The sequence below is a fragment of the Oreochromis niloticus genome, linkage group LG1 (assembly GCF_001858045.2).
Source record: "Oreochromis niloticus isolate F11D_XX linkage group LG1, O_niloticus_UMD_NMBU, whole genome shotgun sequence".
Taxonomy (NCBI): domain Eukaryota; kingdom Metazoa; phylum Chordata; class Actinopteri; order Cichliformes; family Cichlidae; genus Oreochromis; species Oreochromis niloticus.
The window spans coordinates 28,074,933-28,099,720 of record NC_031965.2 but is presented as its reverse complement, the minus strand read 5'-3'; the positions used below and the strand labels follow the sequence as shown (position 1 = coordinate 28,099,720).

At 37.9% G+C, this 24,788-nt stretch overlaps 1 protein-coding gene across 4 annotated transcripts in view; it reads right to left on the bottom strand.

The window, feature by feature from the left end:
* The window catches only part of LOC100701599 (FERM domain-containing protein 5), an 83,570-nt gene that overhangs the window by 5,124 nt on the left and 53,658 nt on the right, over window positions 1–24,788 (bottom strand). For all 4 annotated transcript variants that reach the window (XM_013265654.3, XM_025907273.1, XM_025907270.1 and 1 more), the window contains exons 2-13: window positions 16,164–16,268; window positions 14,563–14,605; window positions 14,361–14,439; window positions 10,841–10,938; window positions 7,818–7,941; window positions 6,232–6,319; window positions 6,027–6,115; window positions 5,250–5,313; window positions 4,732–4,823; window positions 4,576–4,650; window positions 4,403–4,471; window positions 4,181–4,287 (exon numbers count right to left, since the gene is read on the bottom strand). In XM_013265654.3, coding sequence (XP_013121108.1) covers window positions 4,181–4,287; window positions 4,403–4,471; window positions 4,576–4,650; window positions 4,732–4,823; window positions 5,250–5,313; window positions 6,027–6,115; window positions 6,232–6,319; window positions 7,818–7,941; window positions 10,841–10,938; window positions 14,361–14,439; window positions 14,563–14,605; window positions 16,164–16,268 — 1,033 coding nt within the window. The remainder of the gene's footprint in view (window positions 1–4,180; window positions 4,288–4,402; window positions 4,472–4,575; window positions 4,651–4,731; window positions 4,824–5,249; window positions 5,314–6,026; window positions 6,116–6,231; window positions 6,320–7,817; window positions 7,942–10,840; window positions 10,939–14,360; window positions 14,440–14,562; window positions 14,606–16,163; window positions 16,269–24,788) is intronic.

Genomic DNA, 24,788 nt, shown 5'->3' with positions numbered 1-24,788 from the left:
ACAAAAGTGACACTGTGGAAGAGAACCAAAGAATAATAATAACTAATGATTAAATGCAGAGATTGTGTGAAAGCACAAAGAGAATGAAAACAGATGACTGGAGAAGAGTGAAGAACTAAGGGAGAAGAAATACTCTTCTAATAGGCCCATTGCAGCATAACTAAAGAAGGATTAAGGGTCACCTGATCCAGCCCTAACTAAATTAAACAATATTATAAAAGGAAAGCTTTAACCCTAATCTTAAACATAGAGAGGATGTCTGTCCCAAATCCGTGGATGTAGATGGATCCACATGTTCGATTTGGCGCAGATTTTGTGCCAGACACCGTTCCAGATGCAATCCTCCTATTTATCCAGGCTGGAAAACAGCACTTAGAGTACAGTAGGATTTGTGTCTCCCTCTGGTTTTGAACTATGGATCTTTCATGATTGAACCACTACCCCATAAATAGACAATAGATTGCAAACGTACTTGACTGTTAAGTCATCATTTTGTATTGTGTTTTCTCTTCTGAAAGCAGGTGGTATTAAAATAGCTAGAATGGAGGACTGACTTACAGACTATGCATCATATTGTTTTTGCGGGCTGATCTGGTAATATTGGAAATAACAGCTTTACCTTCATGAGTCCACATTGCATTGGATAGGCAGTTTTTATAGGTATGCAGCAATTAATAGTTGCTCATGAATATCCACATAACTAGTAGATGCCTGGAAAAGACATGCTTATTATGTCTGAAAGTTATAGTTATAAAAGTGGATATAAAGAACCTGTCCCTTATAGCACATAAAAGAGGAGGTCTAAAGGGAAATTACGTTCATTTGTTCCTTATTAATTAGTTCTGAAGCAAAGTTTCCACAAGCCTCTGGAGCTTGGCTTGCTGAGCTGCCAGAATATTCTGGTACATTTGTGCTTTCTTTAACACTGTGCTGACATCTCTTATGCTAATATAGTCATAAGGGAAGCTGGATTTCCTTTTAATGGTTAGCTTTTCACAACTTATGCAGAAGAAAATTAGCCTTCCCATCATGTAATCTATGTCTAAGGAAATTTAATCTATGTCTAAGGAAATACAAATGGTAACTGTAACCCCAAAGTAAGCATGCAACATAAAACCGACATCCTCTAGGAACTTACTCAGCTCTCATATTCTCACAGCTGCTTTTTGGAGGTTCATTGCAGTGCAAACTTTTACATTTTTATATCAAATTTATATCTATCACATTAGATTTTAGCAATATCTAACACAATCACTTAATGCTGTAATTTTTTTGAAATATAACCACAAAAAAATCACTTTTAAAAATCAGGAAACCTATCACAAAATATCACAATCCAACAAAACCAGCCTTGATTTTTACCTGCACGACTGCCTGCTGGGCTACAGCCATGTGATTGGAGTGGGACGACTAGCCTGGAAGGAGGCCTGGACTCCTGTCTCAACCCAGGTCCAGAGCCTGAGTTTGAAGATCCCCCAGGTAGAGCGGGGAAAAGGGGAAGGACTCCCAGAGCCTTGCCCAAAAGCCTGGGTCCCAAAGACAGCACACGCACCTTCACATCCCGATAACAATGGTTGATCATACGCAGATGAACATTCACCTTGGTCTTGATCCGGATCAAACACTTCACCATGATTACACAACAGCAAAAGCACTGTTTCGAATTGAGCTTCTACACGTTTTCAACTGCTATCCTTTCGTTTTCTAAATCTTAAAACTGCCTCTTTGTACTCTGCCTTTCTGCTGTCTGTCTTTGTCTCCAACTGCGACTGGTCTAGCTAAGCAGCACTACTCCCTTCTATGCAGCAAGCTCCCACATGCTGTTAGGCGGGCTGACAGCGGTAGATAAATAGAAAGACAGTCAGAGTGAAAGACAAGGCCCAGGAATGTGGTCCACTTGTGCCACAGTTCACCTCGACCTCCCCTCCTGCTGTCGGCTGTGACACACACAGCATGGTCCCTGACAGCAGGAGCTTTTTTCAGGCTGAGATATCATTGCCAGTTGAAATACCAGTACAAATATAGCAACACGACAAAACACAGGGGGTTTGCTTCCCTGTTGATACACTGGGGTGCAATGTCAGAGTCCAGGACAAGAACTAAGGCTGGTTTGATAAAATGCATTTTTTTCTATTTGCTTTTCTTTTTTGGAGACAGGCTATGTTGTAAGTTTATTAGTGTGACTCAGGCCGATCGGCAAAGAGTAAACTTACTCTCAGTGGCAGCATTGGCAAAAGGTTAATAGCCTGTTGGAGGAAAGGCAGGATGGTAAGTGCCCTTTATAAACTGACAGGATGACTTTCTCATGTCAAAATAATACCTGAGGCCAGTTGCTGATGGGCACTCCAGTGTGTGCACTTTTCAGTAAAGCACACCCATTAGAGAAAGAGTGAGATCTCACAAAAATACAGAGAAAGTGACTGACATTTGCAAGTAGGTAGGCTGTTAACATGGAAAAGCACTTAAATTGCGCTCTGTGTTAGTGTTAGTGTTATAAAGAACCTCAAAAAAATGCTGTGCCATTGCTGTGCGACCCAGATCAAATCACAGGATTAAGACAGTGATTTTTTGTATGCCCTGGAGGACTGATCCCTCAGGGCACACTATAAGACAAACTGTGATATCTCTAAATTAACCAATAAAATGATTTTTTAAAAGATAATAAAAATCCATATTTTGAGGTAAGTGTAATGCCTCAACACCAGGGCCCAAGATTTAATGAAAATCAGCAATTTTGCTGAAGTTTCGGTAGCTACAGTAAGACCTGGCCTAACTGGGAAGAGTTCATATGTTTAAACAAGAAAAAAAAGGCACAGTGGATAAAGTGTTTATAATAGTAAACTAAAGGAAAAGAAATGAACTAAAACTATCTGAGCTATAGCAACATATTTAATACCTCCTGTATTATCAGGATTTGAGCAACCAAATATGACACACAGGTTCCTCTTAGAACTCTGATGGTTCTTATGGGATAGATTTATATTGCACCTCGGATTAACCATCTAAAGCAACAGACAGTGCACAAGACAAGTGAAGAAGAGAATGCAGGTATGGTGGAGTGGGTGGCGATGATTGTCAGGGGGGGATTTGTGCGAAGGATAGCAGCAAAAGTGAATGGGAAGGCTTACAAGATTGACGAAGGAACGAAGGGACGAAAGGATGTGGCAGAACTGAAGTTTCTTTGTAGCGAACAAATAGAACGGACAAGATTAGAAATTAGTATACCAGAGGGACAGCTCAGATCAAGCGGCTTCGATTCAAAGTTAGAAAGGCAAGGCTGAGATGGTTTGGATGTGCAGGTACTTTGTTTAAGAGAGGAGATCTAGTGGATATATTGGACAAAGGTTGTTGAAAATGGAGCTGTCTGGCAGGAGAAGAGGAACACCACCGAAAAGATTCATGGATATAGTCAGGGAGGACATGCAGAGGGCTGGTGTGACAGACAACGAGCTGAGGATAGGGTGAAATAGAGGCAGATGCCCTCTAAAGTGAGCAGCCAGAAGAAGAATACTTTTATAGCGCCTTTCTCTTCAGTGTGAGCAATCACATCACCTTCTACTAGAAGTCTTGTTTACCCAGTCACATCAACATTCATACAGTGCCTTTATCTATGCCTTAGTGTTTTATCTAACTTTCACAAGCACTCTCACACTCCAATGGATTCATCAGGGTTCAGTATCTCGCTCAAGGATGCTTCGACATGCAGGCTGGAGGAGCCGGGGACAACAACAGTGGACCTTCCAGTTTGTAGAAAACCTGCTCTACCATCTGGAGCACAGCCATCACTTACCTATAGATATTATGACACCATCATGTTGCCTAGCAACCAACAGACTAAAATGACCCATTTGTAGTATTTGTGCACTTATAAAGCCCAATAAAAGCACTTGTATTTCATACAGTAACAATAGCAAATAATTTATATCCACAAAATTTTCATTATGCATGATATATTATGATGTCAGCATGTTAATAGTAACCATCCACTAATGGACTAACATCACCGACCAAACAATGCTACAGTATGGGCATATGCTAGGTAAAATTACTGTTTAAACAGCCATCTTTTTGCACACTTGCAAATACGTATATTGTTTGGCAGTTTGAGAACTGACTCCCATGACTTCCACCAACACAGTGAGGGCTTCAGCTACACTTTGCTTTTGTGTTTGCGGTTTACCTTCCATAATGGAAATGTGCACAGCTCTTCGTCGGGTCCTTGGAACACTCGTTAGACGAGGGCCATGAGTGATGGATGGACAGCTCCTACTAGGCACCATACCAGCCCTGTGAGAAAACACATGTATGCATAAAGCCACAACCAAACACATGCAACAGTGCATGCAGAGCTTAAGCAATTTGTTACATAATTTAATCAACGCTTGATTGTTATGATTGTTACCTGTGGATCTCTGGGGGGTCTCTCTTAATTTTAGCACTTTGTTCCATTACTTCTTTTGCAACCTTTCCGCTAAAAAACAGAGAAACGTGGCCACTAAGGCAAGCACTGAAAACTCCCAAACGTACTTAGTATTCCCATATCATGCTCTGTAATAAACATTGTTCTGTTGATACCTGTATCTAAAGCGACTACCCTTGAAGAAGAGGTTACTACTGGACACAGTGCGGACTTGGCTTGACTTCTCCAGCCTGTGAGTGAAAAACCATAAATACAGTCATTAGCTTAAATGAAAAGATATCTATTCAGTTTTTGTATGTAATTTTACTCACTTGTAGAAGGCCTGATTCTCCACTCCACACTTCCAAAGATGCTTGCAGGCCTCTGGTGTAGGTGCAAAGTAAGTCAGTATGATCTTCTTATCCTGTAACCAGTCCACTATATTAACTCATATTTGTGATGAAAGCAGCATTCTTTTTTATCTAAAGGCTTTACATTCTCATTCAAACCAAAGCCTACGTTGAGTTTTAGAATATGAGAAGGTGTCTATACAGATATATTTACAGGGCACTGTAACCAATCAGCCAAAGAAAACCCAAAAGAAATAATCCCTCTAATCTAAACATCAACCACCTCTCACCCAGTGTCTTTATTTTACTTTTTTGTCTGCTAAAACCTATGGGTAGAACACATTTTTGTCAAATCCTTCCTCGTTTATTTCGGCATTAAGAATAGAGTACAGTGGCTCCCCAGTGGCAGAGTCTCCATGCATAAAACACGGCCGCACTCATTTAACTTCCTGAGCTCCACAGGCTAGAATAGGCAGAGTTTTAATAATGAATACACATACCTCCTTCTGATTTGCATATATATGGAACGTCTTTGCTTCAAACTTAAGTTTGGTCACCTCCTCCCTGAGGTTAAAATAAAGAAGATGGACCAAACAGAGTAACAAAGAAATCAGACCAGAAAGAATAGGGGAGAAAGTGAGCAAAAGAAAGGAGAGACATAAACCAATGAAGGCTGTAAAATATTAAGAGCTGTAGGTGAATTAAAAGGGCTAACAGTGATTCGTTTCTGTGCTGAAAAGTCTGAACACATTGATTACGAACAGAAAATTACAAGAATAATCTGCAAGAGCTCAAACGCTGATTTGGAAACAACAAAACAAGTCAGATGCTGTGAAAACCTCGTGGCTTTCTCTTGACCTTACAAAGGTTACTATTATCTTCTTGTATGGATCACTGGTTGCTTTTATTTTCCTTTGGACTCTCTTGCATCACATTTAACAATATTTTAAAAATTGTACTGTACTTTGTGTGTTTTTTTCCAACAATGCATGAAATTGTATAAAGTTTAGGATTTTATTTGTCCTTTTCTTTTTTAAAAGCACTGAGGTCATTTTGAAGTAGATTGTAGCTGATATATTCGTGGGCATAGAAGTTTAAGATAAGCTTAAATGTTAAAGTCTATTGGCGCTTAATTCATATTTGAGCTTTTTCTGCAACTGATGGGGAGATTTTATTTAAAATAAAGACACAATCTTGCTAGTACAGACCTTTTATTTGAATATGATTATCAATAATATGATTATCAAGTGAAGTTTCAACACTTCATCTCTACTCACCATTTGAGGAGGTGAACCCTCCTGTTTCCTTGCAGCACAGTGAATCCAAAAGGGGTGAAAGCCAAAAAAGCCGGGTTCCCAGACACATCCTAACAGGCACATCCGTGTTTTTTGTAAAAACATGGATTTGCGTTAACATTTTAAATCACAATGACATTCAGTCATTCATGTTAGGGTTCACTTTACTGTAAATCTTAATGATAACCTTGCATGGATGTGGGTCGACCCCATATGTCTCCAACATCTGAGCCTTCTGAAGAAAGTTGAGCTCTGATGTTTCAGGAGTCTGACCTCTGAGAAAAAAAATTAAATAAATAAAGTCAACATACTGGGTTCTGACACAACTCTTAACTCATGAAAACAGACTTATGTGAAGACTATGTTCATTTCAAATAACTAACCTAAAACAATTATACAAATAACTTTAATAAATTTATACCCTTGTAATTAAAGAAAAGCAAATAGCATGCTGATTAATCCAAAAATGCCATATTGCCTGTATAACTAAAAGTTGTAAAACATCAATCTTTGCCAATAAGATTTTGCAAAAAGAAATTTAAAGCCAACTAAGTAAACTGGATAATGTGTAGCACCAGAGAGGTTTGGATGCTTTAATTTTCCTAAAGAAAAAGTCTCTAACCATCCACTTACTCTTTTAAATGTCTACAGCTACCAGGGTGTAAACTGTGCAGATCAAGGATACATAATTAAATCTGTTCACTGTGTGTAAAGAATCAAACAAAAGCTTAATTCAGTTTTTAGCCCTGCAGGTCAAACTTTAAAGCAGTGACTATAATGTTCTAACAGCTGTTGTACTGACCACAGGAATGAAAGGATTATAAATCAATCTGCTGTCTACATTTTCTTCTATTAATAATCGTTGACGAAACTAGTGTATGAGTCACATTAGCTTGGCTGGAGAACGTACTGTAGCTCTTTGTTTTCGCTCAGGCAGTCTGAAATAAACTGAATTAACGTCATTACCCCTTTGCCACACTCAAGCTTCTTGTATCTTAGCAAATTACACTGTTATTCTTATGCAAAATGTTTTAGGGACAACCTTTGACACTTAACTCCAGGGAATGTACTTAATTATGGGAAGGAAATGAGCAACAGAGGGCAGTATAGGATTGAATCTATACCCAGCGCCAGTGTCCTCCTGGGTTTTGTACATTGTATATACAGCAAGTATAAGTTACTGTGGAGCTGTTTATTTGATTAAATCCTCTTTTGCCTAAGAATACTATCTGCAGGGTTCATCTTCCAACATTGTACAGAACATTGTACAATGTACTCCTAGTCTCAACATCACTGAGCTGATCTTAAATTATCCAGTCAGTCTAAATCCACAGAAGAACTACAATTTTTCCAAAATCTTAAAACAAACTACCAGCCCAGTAAAAAAACATTATATTCATGTTTTTTTAAACATTCTTTAAAGGTTTTGTACCATATGACAGAAAAAACATCTAGGTACCTCTACATCATTGCTTTTAATTCACAATACCTGCTACATAATTAAAAGTTCAGAACTTTTTACAATATAATTATAAGAAATTTTGCTTGCCTATCTTGTCTTAATAGCCTAAATGAGAATTCCAATGTTGTCATATGTTGATCTAAAAGCATCGGCACTCATGTAAGTTAAATAAGAAGCTATATATTATATAGAATAGTTGACTGCATAGGTGTTCCAAGTCAGCTATGCTCTTGTGATGCCTGCACCCTGCCTCTGATAAAACCGAAGGAGACTACATAGGTATGCAGGGATCTGGACAGATGCCACCTTACATCAGCTCAGTTTTGTGGATCTCAGCAATCCGCCGCTCCAACTTCTCTGAGTGCTTCGGGAAGAACTGAAACTTGGAGCTGTAGCCCTCTGGATGTTTCCCAGGGTCATAGTCACCAATTTCAGCTGGAAAATTAAAAAGAAAGAAATAAAAGAAAAGGATGACTTTTTTAAACGATTTTATGTTTGGCTTTTTGCCTTGCCTTTAATTGATAGGTAAAGCTAAGTGTGAAACGATGACATACAGCAAAAGGCCAGAGTTGGAACTGGGACTGCTGAGGTAATAAATTACATGGTGTATGTGCTACCAGCCTGCCCATGAGTCACTTTTTTGTGACGTAAGACCCTTCAACCAATTATGGGATCAAGAAATGACCAATCGTAGCTAAATATACAGTCAGAAAAAGTATTTTGAATACTCACAACATTTCACACACAGCTGGTTTTCTTGTTTGAACTTTCAAACACACAACTGAACTAAATTATGTGGATCTTGGTACTGACTTTTAAAGCTTTGAATTGTGATGCCCCTGCCTACATTTCCGATCTTTTAGAACCCCACACTCCCTCTCGCAGCCTGAGATCTTCTAATCAAAGGCTGTTGGTCGTCCCACGAACTCGTTTTAAGACTAGAGGTGATAGATCTTTTAGAGCTGTGGCCCCCAGGTTGTGGAATGCTCTCCCTCCATCTTTACGTTGTCTTGATTGTATTTATTCTTTTAAAAAGCAGCTTAAGACTCATTTATTTAGATTGGCTTTTAATTAGATTTGTGCTGTATGTTTGATTATTAATGTATTTTAATGTATTTTATGTATTTCTGTCTTATATTACTGTGAAGCACTTTGTGGTTTTTATCCTGTGAAAAGTGCTATATAAATAAATTGAAATTGAAATTGAAATTGAATGTTCATCATACAGTTATGGGCAAGTGGGTTGTTCTTAAGGGCTCAGTTTAAAGATAAATTGTATAAGTTGAATAATCATGCACAGAGAGACAGTGTGTTCTCAGTATTAAGGGAATATTATCTCTGTCCTGTTTCCCAGCACATCTTTGAGCACGAGTGTAGCAACATGCCAAGAGGAACTAATTTGTGTCATCTGAGGGAGTAAAAATAAAAATAAAAATGTCACATAGAAAACAGTTTTGAAAATATTTTCACTTTGCCAATTTTGACATTAAAAGGTCTTTCCTTTTACTCAGAATTATTTCAGTTTATGTTGTGCTCAGCTACCAGTGACAATGTTTGACTTTCTCATTTATGTGGTTGGCCTTGACAGAAAAGAGTTTGTGCTGGGGTGCATGATACTGAAAGATGTCACTTTAAACTAATAATAGTAAAAAGATTAAACTTAGATTATAATTTTTCAAGGTTAAAACATCTGCTCACGAATACATGAATCTTTATTCTGAATAATCAAAACTTTGACATTCAAGCAAAGATCAACATAATGTAATATGTAAATATCAGCTTAGTGTAATTTATTAGTGTGTTGAAATCTGTGTCTATATGATTGATGTGGAGCACGAGACAGCTATGGTAATTTACTTCAGATTAACATGGGTAGTAATTCTTTAGCATAATTGGGCAAAAAGTCAATAAGAAAATTTAAGCACACTGTAAAACGAGTGATTTGAGATGAGAATACGCTTTTGCTCTTCCTCTTGGTTACTTTTTTCAAGTCTTGGAGAATATGACTCTTCTATACTGTAAAGGGGGACTCTGGCCAATTATAGGTCCTTTCAGAGAAATGGTGTCCCTATTGGCGATTACATGTCACCTCAGATGGTGAAAAGTGTGACTCAGTGGTGGAAAATCCTGGTGGAATAGCTCTCATTCCTGGCCTCACAGCCTTCACAGAGCCATCCCACCCCCACCAAAAAAAGAAGACAGACTTAATAAAAAGAGCATAAAAGACACTGTGACTGAAAAAATATTTAAAAAGCATGTAAATCTGCAAAGTTTCTCAGTTTCATCTGAGCTGTTTTTGTGTTTGGTTTGGTTAGGTTAAGAAAAGTAGATCCACCATAAAAATAGGTGCTATGATAAATGTTGCTAACTGGTAGCCATTTGCTAACTGTAACCAGGCTAATGACAGCTAATTTAACTACAGTGCCAGCTGCAAAAGGTTGGGGAAGTTTTTTGCCCATGTGATAGTATCACAGTCGTAATTGTCGTAACTGCTGAGATGTTTTCCAACTCACAAATAAACTGTATATATTGCATTAAGTGTATATTATATATATGTAATGTTTTTAAGCCCCCACAGATGAACTGTCTTTATCTGGTGTATAAAAATACGATATTTCTAAAGACTGGTGTGGTTGAAATCACATTTGTATTGCAGCCACTCAAGGCTGCTGTTTCTTATTCAAACTGTTATTCTCCCTCTCAAGTGATTATTGCTAAATAATTAAAAGACACAGTTCACCCAAAAAAAATTACATTTCTTTTCTGGCCTGTTATTCTGTTTGTCTACATTATTTTAGTGTGAAATGTGCAATTTTGTTAATGGCTGTGTTCTAAGGCACACTGTGGCTTGCATTATTTACTGTAGGAACATAAAGAGACACAGAGGACATTTAGCTTCAGGAAATGTCTGAGAGACAGAATCCTGGCAGCAGAGATGTTTGGTAGTGTGTGTGACAGGGAAACTGCTTCTTAATGCACCTCACCCCTCTGCATGTTGATGAGTCTAACACCCAGAGGAACCAGGAAGTCTTTTTGTCAGAACTCTCAGATTTGGTTTTCAAAGCATGTAAACATTTTAAATGAATCTGATGATTTTTTTTTTACATTGAGTTGATCTAAGTTGCTTTTCATACTGTTATTTTAAAAAAAAGCATTTTCAGTTCAGCATAAAAACAACAAACTCCGATTCCCTTTGTAAACAACAGTATGAACCCTATGAGTTTTCAGCTTTTAAACACACTTTGCTCACACGTTTGCACACACCCACACAGTGAAATATATGTTTACAGTATGATTAAACATACTCATCTCACAAAAAGGTTATTTGTGATACCTTGTAATATATAGGCAGCCAGCAGAGCTGCATCTGATGTCTTGCACAGGAGGCGGCCGTGGTAGAGATCCCTCTTAACCTGCAGGAAGACAAGATATCTGTGGAGTGGAACACAGAGAAACTGATTTGGGTCATTACTCATTGGACGTCTAGATGTTTACAATTTAAAATTAAAGTGCCTTTTGAGGCTGCGTATATAGTATATGGGAAGTCACTGTTAGAAGATGAAATTCTGAGGGTACCAAATAAGAGCTGAGGCTGATTTCTATAAAGTGTTTAGAGTGAAAGACATGATGACAGATTATGACACGAGTGTTTTAAGGTGACTTGAGATTGTATGTCTGTGTTTACTACGAATAAGCAACCTTGTAGTGCTACACAGTAAAATGTAAAATACATAAATGTAACTTTTGAAAACACTCTGGCCTTTTTGGAGCCCATTTTTTAATTCACTTATAACACAATTTTTGAGAAAAATGAGTCATCATCTTATGTCCAGTCTTCTGAAATGGACTGGTCATGCATTTAAGAAGGTGAAAATTTATTCTAATTTCACACAGAGCATGAGCATCCATCCATCCATCCATCCATCCATCCATCCATCCATCCATCCATCCATCCATCCATCCATCCATCCATCATCCTCTGCTGCTTCAGCCTTCCCCAGCTTCTCTACATGTTCATGAAGAGGCTGAAGAGGGTGTGAGACAGAGCACACCCTGGACAGGTCTGGACCAGTCTGTCGCAGGAGTTTCGAGCTTATACATAATCATTTTGGGAATTGAGATTGATTTAAAATATGATTGCAGGTTCATGGAGAAACCCTCTGGGTACAACTTCATCTTCTGGTCTCTTCTACAACATCCAAAATTCCTGTCTGTCAGTTTGCTCACCCTAAAGTCATTTCATACTGCTGTGATTCTGGTTCTCTCCAAGCAGCAAAGCAATAAATAGCATAGAAGTGTTAAGCATTGCTGGGAAAAAGTGTGGTTATTGAGCATTTTACATTACTGAGGTTATTACTTGTTGTCTTCAATATGTGCAAGTTTCATACAAGGTTCATTTTTATGTAATTTCTACTGCCTTTGCCACCTCATCGGTTACAAAATCTTGCATGGTACCTAAGTTTCTTTTAGGATACACAAAAGCAGGATTGCTGTGAAATAACTGGTATTATTTAGATATATTTTTGCTTATGCGCTACGCATTCATTTGTCTGTAAAAGCCTCTAGTCGGAACAGATGGATGAGGATGGAGGGGCTCTGCCTTGCCGGCGCGCTGGTCTATCAAAATGAGCTGGATTGTGAATAAGAGATTTCATTGCGTGACAACCAGTCGAGGGATGTGATTTACAGGGATCTGTGCACTTGGAAGCTCTCCGGCTCACTCCTCACAGCAGTTTGTTCAGCTGTCATAGATGCTGCACGCCGTACAGTAGTGGCACAGAGCTTCATGACACCACAGCTTACACAAAAGGAAACACTCAAATCCTCTCTGCACACAGGCCACTGTGCTGAACTCAGAGTACTCTTAGAAACTGAAAAGCGTGGGTTTCTGCAACTTCATAACCACTTGCCCATTTTAATACTGGACTTTAGATAATTTAGAGGGTCATTTTGACTCATTAATAAAGAGGCCAAGTTGAAAACCGTTTTCAATGTTCCCATTAAAATTGCTATTATACTTTCCAGGGTTTTTTTTTCCTTAAGCGAATAACAATTTACTGAAAAGGATTCCTTATGTAAAATCAAATAGGATTTCCTAATAATCTCGTCTAAGTTGCAGTGGTATTATTCATTCTTCCATTTTGTAAAAGCCAGCTACAGAAGCATAAAAAGGCATTATCTGATTGGATTTTATGAGATAAGTACGGGCAGAAGAAAAAGACGTCTTCCCCACCCCCTTTTGGTTCAATAAAAGTCTCTCTTTGCTGTGGAGACTTTTATTATTTTATATCCGCCATTTAAGTTTGATCTGTGTCAGCATTTCTTAGATTGTTGAGTTTAAGAAGCAAAAAGGTAGACATCTATACACATTTTCTGCTTTAAGTTGTGTTTAAAAGGAATATTCCACACACATATAATAATAATAATAATAATAATAATAATAATAATAATAATAATAATGATGTAAGCTAACTTGAAGCACAACAAAAGGAACTCAAGTTTGCCCTTCAGTATTTTGTAATGCCCTGAGCTCCAAATAAAAATGCTAGAAGCTGAGGCTATGTCCACACGTACACGGGTATTTTTGAAAACGGAGATTTTCCGTTTTCGTTTTAAAAAATAATCCCGTCCACACGTAAAGGCAGAAATGAAGGAAAACGCTGCTAGGAACATGCCAAAGCAGCAGGTGGCGCTATATTCCTAACCGTGTAGAAATGTTGGCCAATCAGAAGTCTAGAAGCCTCGGTGGGAAATAGTAAACAAAGCTGGGGCATAGAAGCAGAACCGAGTCGTATGTGTGGAGGGACAGTAACTGTGTGTGTATATGTAAGCATTTAAACACTGCAGAGAGGACAATTAACAGTAACAGTATTGTAGAAATTCATTTCATCGAAACAACAACGTGGCGCACAGTGTGACGTCAAAAAAGGCGCACACCTTTGACGCTGCGTTTTCTCCGTTTTTCTCGTCCACACGTAAATGCAAAAACGGAGTTTTAGAAAATATCCACCCTGGCCGGAGTTTTTAGAAATCTCCGTTTTCACTGACCGAAAACGCCGTTTACGTGTGGACGAAAGGTGCAAACGCATAGAAAAATCTGCGTTTTCAAAAATACCCGGGTACGTGTGGACATAGCCTGACACTGCAGTTTTTTCCACTGTGTATCTGTAATTTGTTTTTTTTCTCTTTTCTTTGAGCGTCATGATTGGCAGTCCCATTTCAGTGTAATGGCAGACATCTTGACCCTATTCTGAAATTGCAAGTGACAGATCCCCATGACCTGATAAAAGGAAATTTGCAAGTGAAAATGAGTCGCTCAGTTTTCTTGGTATGCATTAAAACCCCCTTTTTTCTTGCACATCTGGTTTTTATTTTAATTTTTTACATTTGTTATCTATTTATTTTTTCTAGTTTTCCCAGTAGTCAATACAAATGGCTGCAGACAGTGTGACATTAGCATACTTGCTGGTTGTAATAAAGGCATTTAAGTCACGTAGAAATGCAAAACATGACTGTGAAGAGATGTGAACTCTGCCACCATCAGCCTCAGAGCTCAGTTAGTGGCAGGCAGTTGTAAAAACTGACACCTTACAGTGAAATATCATTTGTTGATGGCATATTTTATTACTGTGTGCACTTCTGCAATGTGTCATTTTGTTTGTATTCGCTTGATTACTGTGCAAAAAGTTCAGCTGTGATCTGCAGATGAAAATTAGCCCTAAGCAAAATCAGGCATAATATGATAAAATTATCATATTTTAAACTTCAAAAGGTCTCCCACAGAAGAAGAACATGACATAAATTAACCCCACCTTTTCCCATGTGGAGCCCACTAAGCTATCTTAATGTCTTACCTGGTGATTTCCTCTTTCAGGGCAGCGGGGTCAGGTGGGTAAAACTTGACACGCAAACACATGGTGAATGGAGGCTGGGCTACAAACAGGAGATATATTTCTTTCAGGGGTTTTACTCTAATCAACTCTGGACATCTTGGAAGAGGAATAAACCAAAAAAAGTATCCACAAACTCATCAGGGATCTCAAACTAAATACTTACATTTCATTTGTTTGGCAATTGACTTTGTAAACTCCAACCAGTGCTGTAGGGAAGAGAAAGAGAAGTAAAGACCTGCACTTTGAACACTGATTCGGTATCTGCCAAACTGTCAGTCTGGGGTCTGATTACTCAGCAGCTGAGCATGATGACTTAAAATCTATAGCTGGAAGGCACAGTAGAATTACTCCCATCGCCTCGCCTTCTGTTTATTTAGACTCCCTCCAACACAGTCACCATGCAGAGAAAAGAAAGACATTTAGAAGATAATCAGGAGAGTGCTGCTTTTCTGTTTATTTTGAGCACCAACCATCAAGATTCATAAGTGGTTTTAATCAGTGAGATAATTACAGTTTGACAATGAGGCACGGAAGTTAACACAGGGTAGCATAAGATGCTATAAAGGGAGGGCGATTGGCTGAGGCAAGGTCGGTTAGTTTTCTGGGGCAATTTTTTTTTGAGGATTTTTGTTCTCTACAAGATCTGCCTCCTTGAGATATCAACCTGATAAATAATGCATGTGTAAAACGCAATGCTGAATAGCCCTCAAGGTGTCTCCTATCTTTTCATTGTGTTGAGCTAGAGTTGAAAGATTTACACAAAGATCCAGCAAAAAGTCTTATCATGTATGACGAGCAAATGCAGTCATACATGATGGGAATGGTGATGTGAAATGCTGTACAACAAAGCATCGTTATTCCAGGTTAATTTCTGAATCATCCACTATCTCAGAGCCTATGGGATTGCGCGTTCTTAGCATTAAATAGCATGTGTTTCGCTTATGACTGTGTATTTAGAGGCTGTAAGGTAACCTCCATCTGATTACTTTACTTTGGTCCCTTGGCTTCCAATTTATTTGTTTGGTTCACAAAAACAAAACATAAAAAAATGGATGTGTGTGGTAAGTGCTGCAGAGATGTGGGGTGTGCAAAATGTGTGGTTGTTGGATTGCTGGTGGAGGCTGAAAAATGTAAAACTATCACCACTGAAGTAAAATACTGAAGTGACCTTTGAGAAAGTAAAACGAATAAACCTTTTTAGACCTTTTAAAGAATTTGTAATCTTATTTACAGTTAAAGGTTGAATAATTAAGGAGTCCTCAGTTCAAGCTCTGCAAATCTACCTATCACTTTATCATTTTTTTTAATTTAATTCATATTCACTTCAGTCAAAGAGGTTGGCTTTTTGCCAGCTTTTATTATTAATCTGTAGATCTACCCATCTGTTCAGAATCCTTAAATAGACCCGAATGCTTTCTTATCCTTGCATCAGCTTCCCATTATTTTCTTCAGCGCTTTTAAGATTTACATTTGAATACGGTTATCCTTTAAATCCAGCGTAGCGTGTGAATCTCAATGCTGTATAACCTTTTTGAGGCATAAAATGGATTTTTAAGGACAAGGACCCAGCTAACTTGTGCTCACAAATGATCTAAAAGGTGAACAAAACTTCAAATAATGTAAGAAAGTTAACAAGAGATAATTATTGTTGGGAAATGTAAATATTAAAAGGTTGGGTTTTAGTGACAGAGGGAATTTTTTTTTGATTTGTTTTGTTTTATTTTTCTATTTGGTGGGTTTGTTATGAAGAAGATTCATACTTACTCTCTGCTTGTCTGGGTCAACATATCTAATGCCAAAGTAGTCTTTCTCCAGCAGGTTAAGATGGTGGCAGATGAGGTCAAACAAGTACTGTCCTTTGGCGTCCCGCTGAAAGAGACATGACATGAGATAATATGAGAAGATTCAACCAATGTGCCCATTACTAAGGGATATTAAAGTCAGAAGGGTAGGGGAAAAAATGAGATGAGTAATTTCACTTCACATGACTCCACAGTCTCCATCCTCCCTCACAGTAGTTGCATACTGGGACACAGTTAATGAACCCCAAGCAGATCAATGTTGTTTACTCTACACACAAACACTTGGAATCAAAATCTAGACTCCACATTACAGACAGAGCAGGAAACAGCATCATGCATTATGAAATGAAGAGGACATTTAAAGACATAATAATAGCGCCACATCGAGCTGATTTATTTCTGTCTCATCAGGAAGTCCATCTTTTTTTTTTCTTTTTGAGCCTCTGAAAAGTCAAAACGGCCACCAGAAAATGTTTTAATATTTCACTACCCTCAAGGGAGATATATGAAGGCTATCAAATATTCATATGGAGGCAGCAGCCATCTGTGAACGCTCTGAAACATTTCTGCTGCAGAAAAAGACCCGAAAAAGCAGCAAGACAGTGAGTAGGCTAAGGAAAATGCAGACTGGAAAGAAGATATAGGCCTTGTCATGCAATGCAGCCAAAAAATCTAAATCTCTGACTATTTTTTAGATTTCTTTTTGTTTCTGTGGGCCTGTACTTGACCAAAATAGTGAAGATGGACTGGAAAGTGGGAGAGATAGACGGGGAGATGAAGTGAAGCAAAGGGCCAGAGGATGAATCAAACTCAGGTCACTGCATGGAGGAATAAGTCTTAAGTGAACGGGAGACACGCTGAGCCAGGTGAGATATGGGGGAGCGCCAGGATACTGTAACACACACACACACATACAGATGTATATATATATATATCTACACATTATTCACTTTTGGAACTAGCAGTTTAACTCAGAGTAAATATGGCTTTACAAAAAGCTGCATGTACCCAATGTGACTCATTAAAAATCTATTTTAGTGAAGTCCTTATTTAGATTTAACTGCATCATTAAGACGCATAGCTCCCACTGAATGCAAAATGAACCATGAGAAGTAATTTGGCGTGTTATAACAATGCCAGCAAAAATCATCTCTGATGGACAACACTGCAATATTTCACCCCTCTTGGGCTTGTAGTACAGCTCAAACGTGATGTTGAGAAAGAAAAGGGAACAGTTACCTTAACTGATTTAAAAAGGCAAAGGGGTTTTCGTGACATACACATGCATTTCACATACACTTCTCCTATGTTGAATGAATGGACTTCAGTCAGCTAGGAACAATAGGTGTGGTCATTCACTTTTTTATATTGCTGTAATGGTTACATCAGTATGCACAATCAATATGATATTTTTAATGCTACAATTATTGTTATTATCCATTTATTTTTAAATGTTATGTTTTAAAAAAGCAGAACAAATAGTAAAGCAGATCGGGGTTTTTTAGGACACCAAAATTGCAGTAATTTACTTGCACTTTTGAAGAGAGAAATTATTTTAGTCGTTAAACGTTATGCTTGATGAATTTTTGACTTCTCAGTGAAGTCTGCTGTGCCGGTTGAATCTCATTATTTTTATTTTTATTGCACAAAAGGGTGAGCGCACAATGGTAAAGTGCAAACTGCATCCAGAACAGACACAACTGCATTATACGTCTAACACAGCTTTGGCTCTTTGCAAGTACCAGCATATACAGCATGCTAATGCTAAGCTAGCCCAGAACCCAGACTGTGTTAAAACTGAGTGAATGCAGACCCACGCCCAGCAACCAGACCCTGAACTTCAACAGGTAACAATGTTTCCATGTTTCTTTGTACTGGTTTTTATCTTTGCTTTGTATTCATACTTAAATAGTAGGAGAAAGATTAGATATGTGTCTTCATTAGAATAGGGATTTGTGTTGGTGTGGGAGACTGTAGCATATGTAGACAACGTGTTTCATGTAACAACAGATGTAATGAGTAGTGTAACAAGTTAATTTCTCCTGCGAGTATTTAAATAATGTTCTGCATTACTTTTAAGGAAAGTGTTCTGTGTAATATGTGTAATACATTACTTTTTTTCAGTAATTACCCCAACAGGCAAAATACCTCCAACATGCACAAACATTTGACCACACAGAATGCAATTAATTTGCACAAATGTAATGTCTTTGATATGTTGCTTAGCGATGGTGGTGACTCTCAAAGTATAGCCAATAAGAACCCAATGAGAATCGATAAGTGATATCGATAATGGAATCAGAATTTCTAAATTCTTATCAATTCCCATCCCTACCAGTTATGCTTTGACTGCATTGGCAGTGTATTTGGGAACACTGATATCCTGAAAAAACGAACTCTTTGCCATTGAGACACTTTCCAGTTAACAGTAGGATCAAAGTCTGATAGTACTTTTCTGCATTAATAATTTAATCAATTTTGACAAGGTTGACGAGAAATGCAGGCTTTGACAGAGTCTCCACTGTGTTTTCTGTTTGCAGACACTCACTGTTATACCTCTCCCTTGATATCCTCTCTATATAATAATGGACATTTATTGCAGTATGTCTTAAAATGTTTCCTTTGAGGCGTGTCACCATGGAGTGGATGTACAGCAAGTGAAATTTTCTTGCTCCTTGTACACTGTACTGTACATATAGGATATATTTTGTCTTTGTTGTAAAGGACACTATAAAATATCTGACTCTGCCCTTCAGAAGACACAGTGTTCACATAAGTGACACAAAACTGCAGAGTCAGAGAAAGTCATAGGCAGATATGTGAGAACGGGAGAAAGAGAAGGGAAAGGCAAAACTAAACAGAAAGTGAGATCAAATTAAGAGAGAGGACAAGAACGCAGGGAGACGATGGAGAACAAAGAAGGCCAGATGACTCTGATTAATATGTCTCTATCCAACACCACAATCATAGGGGATAGGAGAATAACTGCACTGAAGGACTGGTTCATGTGTGAACCACAATCTATGCTCAGGCCTGCTGAGACATATCATGTCGGACAATGTGTGAATCTATGATGAATCCTGTCCACACTTTCATATCACTCAGTATCACATCAGATTTTTGAACAAACCCCTCAGGTAACACATGTCAGCTGTGCTGCACTTATTATTATTCCAAAACCTTAATGAGGGTTTTTTTTTTTTAACTTAAATTGATGAAAAGTGCTCTTCTTTAAGAACCTGTCTCCATCAGACTATCAGACTGAGCGAATTCACTTTTCACTAGTGTAAAGCAACAGATATGAACACAGCAGTTTCATGGTATATATCTCTAGCTTTTCACTAGTGTAAAGCAACAGATATGAACACAGCAGTTTCATGGTATATATCTCTAAGATACACATGAATTTTTCCGTGTTGTTTTAACATTTTCAGCTAGTGTAAAGAGTTTACATGCCTACTTGTACTGGCCCAGCAAACTTGGATCTAATCAATTTATTTTATTTACTCTGTTTCGTGTGGTGTTCCACTTTAACAAATTTGCCTTGGTTTCTGTCTGAACATGAAGTCTTGCTGACAACATCACTCTCTTCTTTGTGCCAGTGAAGCTACTTCACGTGCTGAATGCTAAATGACCAGTGTGGCCTGTTCTCTCCTTATTTCATGACAAATTAAGCAGATAAAGAAATCTAGAGATGATTCTAAGGGTTGAGCATACATTTGGTAGACGTTCACTAGAACTCTCAATATGAGGTCCAAAGAGATGTTGATCCAAGGTATCAACATCTAATTGTGACTGTACGTGTGTGTGTCTGGCATCTATATTTGTTAGTTTCTTCCTATTTAGTATTGTTACTTGTCTCTAGTGTCTTATGTTTAGCTTTAATTTGTCATGTGTCATTTGATTGTAATTGTCTGAGTCTTGTTACCTGTTGTGTCCACTTCTTCTAATTACTCTCATGTGTTTAAATAGAACTGTTCCAACAGTCTCTGTCTCAACAAATTCCCTTGTTCCCTTGTATGGCTGTTGTAGAGGTTTGTTTGTTTGTGTGTGTGTGTGTGCACACGTGCACTTTTCTTCTCATGCTGTTATTTAAATCATCTTAATTAAACAATGTAATTTTTGTTACATCCTATATTCCTTCAAAGTCTGAATTTGTGGCTCCTGATCACGCTAATCATGACAGAGCTATTATCAGCTATCATTAGGCCATTGGGAATGGACATATTAGTAATCTGGTATGTTCTTAAAAAGAGAGCATGCACTGGCTGCCCAGTGCAACACTAAAAATCTTTAAAGTCCGCAGTAGACATCTAAATTGGATGATTACAAAATTCTTTCATTGGTTAACAAAAACAACTTCATAATATTTAGCCAAGTCAAGAATATTTTCGTAGATGCATCATTGTTAAAGCTTACAGCCAAGTTTTTATGAATGTGAACATAGAGGGTTTACGACAAGGTGCAAACCACTGGTTACACTCAAGAACCGGAAGGCCACATTACCAGAAAACATCTAACAAAACTGGTACAGGTTCTTTGTACAAATGAAACCAAAATTAACTTGTATTAACATGATGGGAAAGGGAAGGAATGAAGAAGAAGGGAACCAGCTTTTCACAGTGGAAATGTATAATGGTGCAAAGCAAACTGTAAAAGCAACCCGAGACTTTTTCAAGGCAAAGAAATGGGATGTTCTTCAATGGGCAAGTCAGTCCCTTGATTTCAACAAAAGGAAAGCATGCTATTCAGTTACTGAAGACAAAACTGAAGGCAGAAAACCACAAACACACAGCAATTGAAGGTAGCTGCAGAGCACTTCAAAGGAGAAAACAACATTTGGTGTCCATGGACACTAGACAGGCAGTCAATGACTGCAAAGGATTTTCATCAAGTATTGAAAACATTCCTTACATGTAAACATATGCTAGTTTATTTGACAATGGGTGATTATGTATAAGAATTATTGCGACTCCTAAACACTTAATGCAATGCTTTTGTAAAGCCCTTGAATTAAAGCTGAAATTCTGACTTCAATCATATCTTGATTGTCTGATTTAAAATCCACTGTGATGGTGTACAAAGGCAAAATTACAACTAATTTGTCAGTTAATTCAGAACAGTCTTTCCGAAATGCATCTATAATGAAAAACCTGCCACGAGAAATAACTTAGTAGAATCATGCAATTAATAAGTATTTGATACATTTTTAGCAAACACCAAAGCACAACCTAACATGAACTGATCATGTTTAGTTGTGTCAAGCTGTGCACTAACTAGACCTTTCCCAGGATGCACTGGGCTGACCCTCCATCTCCTCTGTCAGTGTGTCTGTATGTCATTGTCATGACATATACCCAGACTCACCAGGACAAGCCTGCTGACCAGCCCAGGAGCAAAAATAGAAAGGCGCATCCCTCTCGCTCTCACTCTCTCACTCACACATGAACACACACACATGCACAAACACGCACACACGCACGCACAGTCTCCATTCTTCTGTTTTAATGGATGGTGATACACCTGTGAAACCTCTAAATCCACAACATTTTCAGAGCCTGTACCTCCCACTCGCTCCATCTGCTTAGCTCTGTAGTGTAAACTATAGCAATCCCACTTAATCACTATGCTATGCTAATATGTGCACTCGAGTGTTAGTATATGCCATATCTTAGTGTGTGTGCGTGTCTGCCTGTGTTTGCCTGTGTGTGTGAGTGAGTAACTGATGGTCAATATCCATAGTAGTTATGAAACAACAAAAAAGACGCAGGATGATTTGTCTCTGTCCAACACTTTAGAATATAAATGAAGAGGAATGAAAGATAATTGCAAAAGCCATTCATCAAGATTACTAGTCTTCTGAGAAAATATTTCCTCACTCGGGTACGCAAGCAGACATGCTTTTTATAGCCGCAGCAGAGGTAAACACATACAAGTTCTACAATGGTTTCAGTGTCTCTTACAGCACATTTTAAGTGGTTTGACTAAGTAAAGAACTTCTGATCTTGATTTTTCTGTTGTGCATTATGATATAATCCTGTTGTCCCTAGTAATGTACCTGACTCTGCACTGTGATGCAGTTTGTATTACTGAAATCAAAGGACACTGTAACTTTGTCCTGTGCTCATTATTTGCTTTGACTAAAATAAGTAGGATAAAGCAGCAGAATAAACTGCCCATAGGCAGCTGACCAAACACTTGTAATGTATGGATGGTGTTGTGTTCCATACTAATAAGATTCACTGAACTTCAGTAAGGCTTCACTTGCTCCACTGGGAGACAAAGACTGAAACATTATCGATCTGAAGTTAAGTGTTCTTCAGCATCCTTAAACTCAGAGTTAAGCGGCAAAACACTGTTGGCTACAGGGAGGAAATGCTATATGTTTCCAGTTAAAGCACAGTTTTATTGTTTTTGAGTAGATAAACTGCAGCTCTGTTATGTGGTTTGTGGTCATGTGATTTCATTGTGGGAATTGCTTCTCTCACTGCTTTCTCTCCCTTTGGTTTTACTGCTGTGGAGGAAATAATTGGATCTGTGCTATATTTGGATTAAAACCCTTTTATAGTCAAAACATCATGAAACTGTGAAATATAATAACCTGCTATTAAGATAAACGGACACACATTTAAGACCTTATACAACAGGCTTTGTAGTGAGATTGTCTTTTGTTTTATATTCAACATAAGGACTGAAAAAAAGGCCTTGGTAACGAAGTCTTTCATGCATCATCTTTTTCAAGATTTAACACTCATGAAGTTCATAGTAATTGGGCTTTAAAAACAGAGTTATTAAGTTGTCTTAATTGGTAACGCTACACCACATTACATAGTAAATATCATTACTGCCATATCATCTCACTGAACTGCAGAGAATTAGACATATTAATTAGTTTAATCTAACCCTCTTTCACTGACATACAGTTGCTAACACACTTCATACTTTTCCTAAGTGGCTGAAATGACATGAATATATTTATTTCCTGTAGCAAAAATGGCAACCAGACTGCTCGCATTCCTTTGTGCAAGTCAAGTATTTAAATGTGGCTGAAGTAAAATGCTACGGTAATTTTACAACATCCTCTGTCAGCAGCCACTCTAAAATATCTTTTCTATTATAGTCTAGTTGATGCCTCTCATGCAAGTGTATTTTGTGTTGAGATCAGGAGTTCTCACCGTTTTGAGTGCCAATTAAGTGAGCCATCATATAACTGACTGCTCCACCGGCTTATGTTTTTATTGTAGTGTTTGTCATATATCTGCTCAGAGGATGATGATTTCTGTTAGTAATTGTTGTAATTGTAGTGTTTTTTGTTATATTTCTTTACAACAGCTGTGTATTTCAGTATTAGAAAAGTTTAGTCTGTTAGATATTGATTGAAGAGAATCCCCTATGCTCTTGCTCTGTGTTCCTATATAATGGTATGATATTGATAAAAACTATAGATTAATAGTCCATTCTTTTCTTATTAGGTACATGAGTAAAGTTTAATACTAGAAAAGGCCAGCACTAGCCCACAGGCTGCACATTGAGAACCCCATTAAATTTGCTTTACAGCATATTTACAGACAAAAAAGCATAAAAACTAATCACACATATTCATTCAAACCACTTTCCTAGAATAACTCCACTTTCTAAAAGTTTAGGCCTTAACTATGTTTTCTTTATACTGTGATGTACAGTGTATGATCAGTTAAAATGAGTACATATATGAGTATATATTATTAATTATTTAATTCATTATTTATCCCAGTGCACAAACAGCACTTATTACAATGCAATCTTACGGCAGTGTGTATTCTTGTACCAATAAAGTAGCTGGGCTATTATTATCCTGTCAGCTTACATTAAATTCACTGAGAAAATCATTAAGCTTTGGCATTTGATTTCACTGGTCTTCCCTGATCAGGATAAATGAATGGCCTAGAGGTTCTGTTCCCCAACACTTGCATGTGTGCTTGCTCAGGTGTATTTGAGAGTGCCTGCAACCTCAGGTATAATTTAATGTAAGAGATCAAATAATCTTAACAACCATCTCATGAATATGGATTTTATGTGAGCCAAGGGGAACATTCAAGACTTGTGATAAATCACAAAAAAGCAGACAGATATCTGTAGACCAAAACCAGTTTTTATGGTCACAGAAAGCAACTTTTGAGTTCTAGAAAGGATGAGGATCAGAAAAAGGATTTTCTTTTGCCTCTTATATAACTCAAAAATTGAGGAGAAGACTCTATGCAGACTGTTCTTACAGGTGAGAATTGCATTTCCTGCTTTTTAGAAAGAAGTCCACTGAGTATGCTCCATTTATCAGTCCTCCCAGAGAAAACTTTAGCTGGATCGAGACAGACAGACTTCAGATTCGAGACTCACATTCAGTGCCTTTGAGAAACGATGGATTAGCTCTTTGCTCTTGGGAGGACACTCAAGCAGTTATGGGAATTTGCTAATCCAGTCTTTGTGCACTTACTAAAGCTTATGACAGCATCCCTTAGGATGTATAGTTGAAGATGTACAGCAGGACCATAGGGTAGAAAGGCCACAGCACTGAACCATTTGATCTTTGGTATGTTTTGTCTGCGAATGT